Source organism: Amphiura filiformis, unplaced genomic scaffold (genome assembly GCF_039555335.1).
Source record: "Amphiura filiformis unplaced genomic scaffold, Afil_fr2py scaffold_321, whole genome shotgun sequence".
Taxonomy (NCBI): Eukaryota; Metazoa; Echinodermata; class Ophiuroidea; order Amphilepidida; family Amphiuridae; genus Amphiura; species Amphiura filiformis.
Window position 1 is genome coordinate 15,210 of NW_027305785.1, and position 11,891 is coordinate 27,100.

An 11,891-nucleotide genomic window follows, 5' to 3' on the forward strand; every position below is an offset into this window, starting at 1 on the left:
TTTAAACTTACAGGTGACCATGCTAGCTACAAGTTTGACAATCATTAACAATATTCATGTATGTTCATTTAACCCTTTTAAAATATATGTAATACCATTTGACAATTAATATGCATGCATGGTGCTTCAAATATCACACAACCCAACATTCAAGTTGGAACCAGTGTAGTCTTGAAATATGTTGAATACACATTTACTCATTCTTTAGACATGTACGATGTCATCATGATCATATCATTGTGAACATTGCATACCGACGGATCCAAGATTACTATCAGTAAAATTATGAAAGCCATAAAAGTTTTCTCTTTTCCATGCCTTTTTGATGAACTGTGTTTGATATAATTGTGCTATTTTTTGATGTCTACCCTGCATGGGTTTGGGTCTTCCCAAACCCTGTCCTGGGTTTCATGTTTCCATTCTTTGTGTTTTTAATGAATAAAGAGTGATTGATATATGTTGAACACGAGTAGTGACCATGGAATAACAGCTTTTGCTGTTTGCTGTTCATCAGTATGCAATGAATCATGATGATATGAATTAATCCTCACACTTCTAACCGTACACACAAGATACAGTCTTGACAATATGAAATTCGCATACCAACTGGAGACACATGATACATCAAGGAGTGTCCCAGAGTATAAACATTGGTCCAATTGGCTGTAAATTACACCATATATTATTTTAAAATGACATTGATTTCAAAATGTCCATGATTGATATAAAACATGCACATTTATTATCTTGTCCAACTCCAATGACACCTTGTGCATTTTTGCCTGGGTAGGATTGGTTCTCTGTTCACTGGAGGGGTATGAAAGTAGCACTACTTAATTCTTAGAATTTGATTTTTCAAAGTAAAATGCTAATACCTATTTCAATGCACCCAAAGGTCTAGGGAAATCAATGAGGTGTCACAGGAGCTGTAATATATAATGGTAAGTCTGAATGCATACATATCCACATTTGAATGGTCAAACTCATTTTTTTGAATATGGTTTCTGTGTTTGTTTTTTTCACTCTTTGACCTTTAGATACCTTGCCCTTAGTGGACCTCCTTCCTTTGGATTTCATGTACCTTTTGAAGCATATATTATCTGCTAAGTTTTCCTGTCCTTCTAATGTTAACTTTTCGTAGCCCTGCCACTTGACAATATACTTGACAATCCCGTTATCTAGCTGCTCCCCTACTATCGCCTCAACTGGGAACTCACGCTCTTCTGCCGCGTCATCACCCGTATTCATGCCAACCTCCTTCATCAACTCTTCTAAATGTTCTACACAATAGGAAAAAAAAACAATGTTAGTTATTTAAACTTCAATTAAGAGTACTATCATAGAAATGTGCCTTTAAGTGGTTGGAAAAGACCACCATCCCTTAAAAATCCCAACAGCAATACAGCCATAATGTACGATCTTATAATATGAAATTGGGTATTTTTTTTAAAAACCTGATTTTTTTTTCATATTTGTAATGTTTACACATGTCCCAACTTGCATCTTAATGGAATCAGTCAAATTGTTGCAGTCAACAGAGCAAAGTTCGACATTTAATTATGACTTATGTCTTCCCATAGAACTGCATGTTAAATGGCCAAAATAACTAGTGGGATTTCTTTTACTTTACCTTGTTATTTCAGCTTAAAATGGACAACAGCCCTTCCTGGCAGTTAATTATTACTAATAGTATTAAACTTTTTTGAATAAAGAATAACAAAATTAAAATTTGATGGAAATCGTATAATAAGGCTTTAATGGTACATGTATGTCATTGTTGGGCAGGAAAAACCTCCTATGTGTCATTGGCCCCTGAACTTCTTCAAAGCAAAACCTCCCATGTAACCTCTTGGCAGTTTTTTTAAACAAGTTCAAGGGCCACAAGTATATACATAGGAGGTTTTTCCTGCTAACTGATTGATGTGTAGTTGAAAATTCATATCTTGAATACTTCACAAATAAACTTTCCTCACATCAAACACTGCAATTTCTGCTGCTTCTAAAAAAGCCATATGCACCAATAGACAAATTTCAAAAGTAAAGCAATGGATGGGGTTGGGTGCTTTGATTTATTGGTTTATTGGTTACTCAAACCATTCGCACCATTTTCCATTACCTTTATATATCATATTCAATATGGAGGCCAAGGCGGATTGATATACTCAGAAGAGGTGCACTTTTAGCAGGAGGAAACCGGAGTACCTGGAGAAAACCAGCAAGAGTGAGTAGGGGCTGGAAATCAAATGTATTTGGCTGGGATCGAACGGTCAGGATAAACCAATAAGTACATAATGTGCATATCAATACATATCCCTCAGTTATATTTCTTATGTTTTGGTCAACAAATTTTGGCCCACAGAAGCCTGTGATTGCATTAACAGCCCCATTCAATTTTATCGACTAAAATATTTCCAAAATGATCCTATGTGACCTGTACCACTTTAATAATTGATACATCGTTAATACATTGTTACTTCACTACTTCAAGAATCATTACCTGGCACTTGATCCTGTTCCATTCCTCCATTTTCTTCATCTGCATTTTCTACTGAAACTGTAAGGCAAGGATAAGCAAGAACACTTTAAATATTTAAATAAATGTTTTTACATTAAAATTAACTTGCAAGGCACATTGTGGACATATGTAAAAATTATACAAAAATTGCTCTATACTAGCCATTTTGGGCTCATGCAAGCATATCCATGGAGTGAATATTGTGTGGAGCAAGCAAGCCATTAAGTGGTAGTTAAAACCTAAAAGTTTGCAATAATCAGAAAATAGAATCTAGGTTTGGAATTATCAAACTTTGTCATAAAATGGGCCATATGTCCAGGCGCCATGTGAGGGAATATGAATCATTCAATACATTGTAGAAGCATTACCTGGCAGTTGATCCTGTTCCATTCCTCCATTTGCTTCATTTGCATTTTCTACTGAAACTGCATGTATAGGAAAGGATAAGATAGAACATTTAAAGTCTATTAAATAAATGTGTTCACATTGTCCTCAGAGGGTCTTAGGCTACATGCACAGAGAGAAAATAACTCATCACATAGCCAATTTTGATACCACCCAATTAACATTTATTTTTGTAAAATAGATGAAACGGTCAGAGCACCATACTGATGCACAGACAAGTAGGACTATCTACAGAGATTTCCCATTGATGGGGAACAAAAAGGTGGGAACGGATTCTGGACATATTATTTGATGATTTGGATGGTGGATCCCACCTGGGGCAACACCAGGGCAGGATTTACTATAGGGCCAGATGGGCCCTGGCCCAGGGCCCCCCAAATTTTGGGGGCCCCCAAAATTGCCCTGTGCAGTGTGCTTCTTTCATTTTAGCTTGAAAAACACCATGTTTTGGGCCAAAAATTGCCAAATTTTGCGCGCAAAGCACACACTAGCCTGTCATGTAGCAAGATTCAGCTTCAATTTGGGCTAAAATAGTATAGAATTGAAATTTTTGCCCGATCCGCGCAAATATCCTAGTAAAATCTAAAAACTTGGCCACTTAAGTGCATATGCCTTCCTCATGGTGGGTTTGGGGCCTCCAAATTTTGGCCTGGCCCAGGGCCCCCAAAAGGTAAATCCAGCCCTGGGCAACACACCTCCAAATATTTCCCGGACATGACCATTGAAACTACCAAAAAAGAAAAGAAACAGGGAGACCCCATGGATACAAAAACGCTTTTGAATAGACAAGCTATTAAAAAGCGCACTTAACATTAGTTTGGAGTATGGAGATATGGATTTACAGCACATCTACGGATCCCAAGTATCCAACATTACCCCATTCATTCAATTACAATATTAAGCAGTTCTCATATTATAATAATAGACTATCAAGATGAATACAACAAGTCCAAGAATGCTTATGCTTTGATTTTATTCAGAATTCAAGTCAGTAAATGTTATCTTCTGAAATCGGGTAATATTCCACCCTTTGCTCTGCAGTTAATTAAGACTCCTCTGTCAGGACTTAAACCTCAATAATTCACAAAAAAATGGGGAGGTTAACATTGAACATGTTGTCGTTCTTCTTATTGTAACTGCAAGTGTTCTAATTTTTCAAAATATCTAAGTCTGATTAAATGTCAAATTTGATCTTCAGTTGGTGCTTCTTCATCAGTGTGAATAAGGCCAGAGGTGAAAGTGCTACTTGAATATATATAACCAATAGTAGATTGGAAATTCTATAAAGAAATGATTTCAATCTAATATCATCAACCATGTCATAACAGAATAATGTATGGTTTTTCATTGAAATTTCTCAAGTAAACAAGGTGAAGAGTGAAGTTTAAAATTTGATTTCACAATTCTCAATGAGAATTGCAAATTTTGTTATCAGTATGCAATGCCACATTTAAAGTGTAATTTTGATTGGTCTTGTATATCCAGAAAAGTTGAGATCTCAACTTTCCTGGTATATCTTATTAGAAAGAAGCATGATTGTTTGGTATCCAAATAATTGCATGAATATCATTTTTTTCAAATTTATATTATTTTGATTTCCTGGCAATCCCAGTGAAAGATATATCGGGTCAAAATGGTATAAATACACTTCTTTGACACTATGTATAACTAAAAAAATATGAACAAATTAATGATTACTTTTCATTATGAAATTGAAATCAGATTTATGTATGGCAGTTCAGCACTAGCACCGTCCTGGTCTATGTACCCCCAGCGACCCTCTACCATACAGTGCTGTTCAGCTCAAAGGATGGATGCATCAATTTAGAGTGAATATGTGACTCCTCGCCACAACTGAGCCCGGATGTCGCCAATCATCATTTTGAGATATTCAACCAAAATATTCTGCTTGAAATTAGCTTTAAAATGATGTATATCATGTCTATAGTACATTACATCTACGTACTCAAAGATCAATAATCCAGTCAATAAATCCTTTCTTTCCTATTGTTTATTGTTAAGTTCGATGGAGCATATCTCAATAGTGGCACTGGCGACATCCGGGCTCAGTTGTGGCGAGGAGTCACATATATGGCTCATATGCCATCATAACGCCTGTTAATTTCAAGATCCAGACTTACACCTGCAATGTGGACACCAACACCCATGCACTCTCTTGTAGTGCATTCTTTAATGTTACAAGCATTTCAGGGTAGACAAGGTATTGCTGGTCGAAGCAACCTAAAAATCGATTTTCATTATCTAGATCAATATGTTATTGAAAATTAACACCTTGATGTTTTGCAAAAGTTTATTCTACAAATCGTATAATTTGAAAACTTGCTTAATTTATTGTTGTTAATGAGTTATGTACATTTTACAAAAGTGTTGCTGTTTCAGCCCTCTTTACAACGTAACTCAAGAATCGCAGCACCTATAAAGTATATCTGTGATATTTTAATTCTTCTACGCTCGCTTTGAATTGAGCAATGCAGTTTTTGCCAAAGCTCACTACCATTCGTAAGATGCTGTGAACTACCAAATCACAACAGTTTAAAATAATTAATAACCGTAAGGGATCCAAAATGAAGCGTTTATTATGTTTTGACAGTATTTTTTGTGGGACATGAGAGCACCTCAGACCTGTCGAATTGCATTCTGAATCTGAAGCATGTCTTTCTGATATCAAATAATTTTCATTTTTTAAAATCACAATATAATACAAATTTTATGACAAATTATAAAAATTTGATATTTTTCAAATTGTTGATATATAACAGTCCTCGAAGTAAATCATATAAATCTAATGATATATTTTTAAAGTGTATGTAGCTGGGAGGAAAAGCCGACGATCAATTGAAAATTTTGACCTTTTATATTGAAGATATGGATTTTTTTCCCCAAAAGACCTATTTTTTTGGTGTTTTGGGAAAAAAATCCGTATCTTCAATACTGAAAAGGTCAAATTTTTCAATTGATCGTCGGCTTTTCATCCCACCTACATACACTTTAAGTATAAATCATCAGATTTATAAAGTTTAATTCAAGTACTGTTAAATATCAAAATATCAATTTTAATGATTTGCCATATGTGTATTAAATTGCGAATTTCAAAAATCAAAATTATTTGATATCAGAATGACATTCTTCGTATTCAGAATGCAATTAATATGTCTGATAACTCTAATGTCCCAAAATAAATACTGTCCAAACGTCATACCCCAGCCCTTAAGCATGTAACATCAATATATCCAAAATAGCAATGGTACAATTAAGATAATATAAACAGATTACAATATTATTTTGTTTGTCTGATGTTTTTTATACATACCATCATCAGTACTTGGAGTGCTTGGTGTGGCTGATGAAGGAATAATCTCTTGTGGTGTTAAACCTACAAATAGAAAACAATGACAGAAATTATAGATAAATAAAGACAAGTTTTCAGAGCCAAAACAGATTATGTACATTTATACGACTATACTTTAAAAGCCTGTGGTTTTGAATATACCATAGATATATAGCTCTATGAAATGTATTGAATATGATGTTTATAGCATTGTTAGTCTGTCACTTAGAATATAATCAGCAAATATGCCTGCCAAACTTACTTAATGAAATATTGATGTTGTCCTGGTTTGAAATGATCCACTTCAGCATTTTTTAGGGCCATACCGGGCAACATCCTTCAATCTTTCACCATCTTTTAGCCCTGTTACAGTGATGGTGTGCCCATCAACCGTCTTCTGCCTCTCCTGTAGGATTTGTAAGGGAACTGGCTAGTTGAATTGGCTGTTGGATCTGCAACTCCTTTAAAAAACAATATTATTATAATTAGTACAAGAATGTTAACTAAATAAACCACACTTCACCAACAATGTTCACAGGTAAACTTAAATGATATGTTGTGGTATTTTAGGATTTACATGTGTGATCTTATGTTTGCTGTGTTATTATTTTGTAGAAGTTCAGGGCTAAAATATTAATACCATATATTCAATTAAAGTTCTTAAAATTTTACCAACAGAAGTGATCAAATTTCCATTTTTATTCTTGATTTTCTGTCTCTACCGTATTCATTCCATTAACCGCCCATGCCCCTGTAAGCGCCCAACCAGCGATTTTTATACATGAGCCACTATCAATTTGTGCATCCAACAGAGGTGTGAGAGGTCACAGGCTAAAAAGGAGGAAAATTACTAAAGAAAAATGCTGAAAACATCGTAAAATCTGGGTTGAAAATAAAAGAAAATGAGTAAATTTTGCCAACCAAAAACAAGGAAATCAGCTGAAAAGAGGAACTCTTACACCCTGATCCAACTACACCTGGATCAAACACAGAACCATGTGCACATAAAATCTGTCATCTAATTTGGGAAATTTTTATATGCAATTATGTAAACAATGTTAACTAGATGGACATGGTTCTTGGATGTCATGGTTTTCGATGCACAGCGTCGACCTTGATGCCTCCACCAAAAGTTGATACAAAGTTTCAAACCTCAAGGGCAGACCAAATTTCATGCCAATATGAGTTTTTACTAATTTGATCTCAGCTGACCAGTGGGTGACCCCAGATGACTCCAAAATGACCTTCCAAAATTAAAATTTGGCTCTTAATGTTGACTGTACCCACCAAGGTTCATGCCCATACAACAATTTTTTTTCTAATTTGACCTCAGATGACCCCTGGATGACCTTGGAACCCCAAAATGACCTTCCAAAAAGTTGGCTCTAAATGTTGTTTGTACCCATCAAATTTCATGCCCATATGACAGTTTTTACTAATTTGACCACAGAGCGACCCTGGATGACCCCAAAATGACCTTCCAAAATTTAGCTCTAAATGTTAACTGTATCCACCCAAGTACCATGCCATATGGCAGTTTTTACAAATTTGACCTCAGATGACCCCTGTGTGACCCCAGATGCACCCACCCAAGTTTGAGGAACATGTGGCCTCTAGTCTAGAAAAGAGGTAAATAAGGAAAATGGGCTCCTGTAGGGACTACATGCACCAAAGTATAAAAGGTCCCTGATAAATTAATAAATAAATGAGGGTTCCAATAGTGCAGCTATGACCCAAGATTGGTTGCATTAGGATTTAAACTGTTAATATGAAACCAAATTTTAACCAAAAGTCTCAATAATGGTATTTTACAATTTGACCTCAAAGGACGTTTGTATATATGACCTTAAATCACCACCAATAGATGAGGTCCCCAAAGTGCAGCTATGACCCAAGTTTATTTTTGCAATAGGATTTGAACTGTTCATATGACACTATTTACAAGTTGACCTCAAATGACCTTTTACCTCAGTATATGACTTTGAACCCCACCCAAAAAAAAAGTGGCCAGAGTTTCTGACCATGACCCACCTATCCTGAAAATCTGAGGTCAATCCGCCCATCCATGCCCGGAAGCTTGGGAGGACGGACGGATGGACATTGCAAAAACAGTATGCCTCGGGGTGGAGGCATAAAAACAAGCACCCATCCAAAATCACTTTGTTAAGCACTCTGGGTGGTTAATATGGAACAAATATGGTACACAGTGTTTACTCTCTCTGGAAATTGGGTGCGCCAAATGAAACATTTTCTTCCCAAATTGGCCCAATTTTGTCTCAGTAATTCCCCAAATTGATTAATTGTAATACAGCATTGCAAATTTGTTTGCGCCGAAAACAATTTTCACTGAGCCAAAATTGAGACAAAGTAAACACTGATGGTACATGTATACAAATAACTAGTATCAGTCACCAACAATTAGAAAAGAAACATATTTAGCCAGGTATATTAGTCAATAAATCATTTATGATACTTACTGAGAGCATCAGAAAATTTTCTGTTGATGATGCCTTGCACCTCATTTCGAGAATCGCTTAATTTCTGTTGAAGACATATTTTCCAAAGGCACTGTTTAAGCTCCTACAAAGATAAATTAAAAGGTTTTCTTCTTGCTTATCATATGGCGAAGTGAATTACAAAAGGCACATATAGAGATGTTAAAAAATGGTTTGTGAGAAGTAAAGAGATCGACATACATGTTGCAGAACTCAACATTGAAATGGACATAAAGAACATAGGTCCTAAATCACCATTCCTCTTGTTTGTTCATCGTCAATCTTAAATCTCAACTTCAGAAGTGACATGTATATGTGCCTACCAGCATCGGGATCGAAGTATAGGGCCTATATCGAAAATGAAAGGGATCATTGGGTATAAAATTTTGAAAAAGGTGGTCATTTGGTATATAGGATTATAAAATACAAGGGGTTATCGGAGAAAGATTCCATTTTTTTTACTACAAATATACTGAGAATTTGAAGTTCTGCATTATTTCATGGCATTTTGATGACAAAATTCTAGAAAAAAGGGGTTTGTTGACTAGTCAACCAAATTCAAAAGGGTATAACCAGGTAGACTTTAAAATGGTCAACAGGTGGACTTCAAAAGGGGGCTTATTGACAGGCACATACCGCCACTTCTAAAGTCGATTGTCCACCTCCTGTTTCATGACAATCACCTTCCTTCCACAGGCACCTTCCACAGTATAACCCTCTTATCATGTGCCAAAATTGGGCTTTTGGTCCATATCCAATAAGTATCACTAGTTGTTATACACACTGCTTACATGGGAGGTGTAGGAGTTGTGGGGTGGGGGGTGCGTGTCCCAGTCACATGATTTCATTTTTGTCAAAACACAGTGTTTTCAATTTGAAAATGGGCGTTTTTCATCAATAATAAAAATTAATATTCTTGAGCATGAAGTGATCTGAGTAAGTTGTCATCTTTAGACACAAAAATAATTGCTAAATGACCAATGTTTTTTGCCAGTATGTTTTCATGGTATATTGGAATATAACTTGCTAGTTTAGGAATCAGTCATAAATTGTGATCAATTATGAATTATGTGACATGCTTTATCGATTTGCGGTGAAGTATTATACTATTTACATTCAGTAAAATGTATCTGCATGTTCATTTCTACTAAAATGGTATCTTCCATGGCATTTTACTGGTAAAGGAGATCACTGAATGACAAATAAATCATGAATTTGCTTTGAAAGTGGGTGTTTTCACCCAAATATTCATACACAAAGAGTGTGGCCAAAAAAATGGATTTTGAAATTTCATACACAAGCAAGAGTCTCCATTAAAACAAGAGAGAGATTGCACAGTAACATGAGTATGGGTGTAGGAGAGTTTGCAAATGTAGGCCTATAAATAATAAAAGCTGCATGATTGTGTAAAAATTTAAAGATAAGATGTTCATGCATTCACAAACAATATACATTTGAATAGTTTCTTTTGCATAAAATGCAAAAAAGTACAGGTCCATTAATATCAAGTTAACTCACCACACACATAGTGTGCAAATACAGTGCCAATATTGGGATGTTTCTCTTTCATGAATTCCTTGCCCGTGTCTGAACTGACATTGGTGAACAGACCAGCCTCTTCCACAATCAGCCCAATGGACTGCACACCCAGTTGTGCAAGCTCTTCTGCCTGTTGATGAATAACAGTGACAATATAAGCAACATGTCAATGTGATGACCATAAAACACCATTGTTTCCTTGTTTTACGGAATGCGTCAACTGCGACTACTTCAAGCAATAATGTACGATCTTGTAATATGAAATTAGTTAATTTTTTTCAACACTGATTTTTTGGCATATTTGTAATGTTTACACATATTCCAACTTTCACCTTAAAGAATCAGCCAAATTTGTTGTGTGTTTAGGTCAACAGAGCAAAGTTCAACATGAAGTCATAATTCATGACTTTGTCCTCATATACATGTAGAGCTGCATGTTAAACGTTCAAAATAACCAGCAGGGTTTCTTTCAATTTACCTTGTTATTTCAGTGCAAAATTGACAGAAACCCTTCCTGATAATTATTACTAGAAGCATATTATTTCTGCATTTTGAGTATATATAAATTCAAAATTTGAAGGACATCGTATATTAAGGCTTTAATGATGAAAACAATCAAATATCTGTTAGCACAAGGGCATATCCAGGAGTGTTTTATGAGTGAGGGGCAAGTTTGCAGGAATTATCTACAAGTTACAAAATATATGAATATTACCATCAAATGGCCATCACTGGGTGCTTGCGCCAAGCAGGGGTTGCTATTTTTCAAAATGAAGACCCAATCCATACAATGGATCTTTCTTTTCTTTATTTAAAAAAAATGTGTACAGATACTATGGGAAAAGAGAAGCCAAATTTAATAACTTTATGGCAAACTTTCATATATCATAAATCATAAAAATTCAGTTAGTTGTAAAAAGGTGGCAATATAGCTCACTAGATGGTAAAATTGGAAGGGGCCAGTGGCGTAGCATCCCAGAGGCCCATGCCCCCATCGATCTGAAAATTTAGAAAATCCCATAGGAAAAAGGCATGCCTCCCAACAGGCCCTAACAGGCACAGTGCCCCCCCCCCATCATGGTGGTGTCACCCCACCTCCCCAGGATGACCCATGCTACACCACTGAAGCATGAGTTCAAGAATATTCTGTTAACTAGGCCAAAAGGGGTCAAATCTATTTTTGGAAGATCAAAGGGGGTAGGGAAGCAATTTTTGTTACGTTGATGGCCACCTTTAAATGAAATACTTTAAAAAGGCTTAGGAAATCATTACACAAACATTCAAAATTTAATGCTTGCTACATAAAGCCCGTTTTATGGTGTACACAAAATGGGGGCAGTCTTCAATCTGGGTAACAACGCGGCAATTTCAAAAGACTTTACCCACTTAAGTTACCCAGCGCCATCCTATTGTGTCCGCCATATCTTGAAATGGCTAATCCTGTCCAGGGGCATCCTGTATCTAGACCATTTTAAGGGTTTTTTGACACATTTGTCTTGCTAGATACACATTAGAAACTACAGGGCCAGATTTACCACAGCACACAGTGGGCATGGGCAAGGGGAAATATACAAATTTTTTTATGGCA

At 35.8% G+C, this 11,891-nt stretch overlaps 1 protein-coding gene across 1 annotated transcript; it reads right to left on the reverse strand.

Moving 5' to 3' along the window:
* Window positions 1-497: 497 nt before the first annotated feature.
* Window positions 498-10,427, reverse strand: LOC140145486 (uncharacterized). The gene is made up of 7 exons (XM_072167199.1): window positions 10,283-10,427; window positions 8,747-8,849; window positions 6,532-6,730; window positions 6,252-6,314; window positions 2,884-2,940; window positions 2,498-2,554; window positions 498-1,280 (listed from the first exon to the last, which is right to left on the reverse strand). Exons 3-7 carry the CDS (start codon window positions 6,578-6,580, stop codon window positions 907-909), a joined length of 600 nt encoding a protein of 199 aa, XP_072023300.1. The 5' UTR covers window positions 6,581-6,730; window positions 8,747-8,849; window positions 10,283-10,427; the 3' UTR covers window positions 498-906.
* Between the last annotated feature and the right edge of the window lie 1,464 nt (window positions 10,428-11,891).

Coding starts and splice junctions, on each gene's coding strand:
- LOC140145486 (XM_072167199.1), bottom strand. CDS start 6,580: ATGCTGAAGTGGATCATTTCAAACCAGGACAACATCAATATTTCATTA. Junction 6,315..6,531: donor CAACATCAATATTTCATTAA/GTAAGTTTGGCA, acceptor TTCTATTTGTAG/GTTTAACACCACAAGAGATT. Junction 1,281..2,497: donor GGAACAGGATCAAGTGCCAG/GTAATGATTCTT, acceptor CCTATTGTGTAG/AACATTTAGAAGAGTTGATG.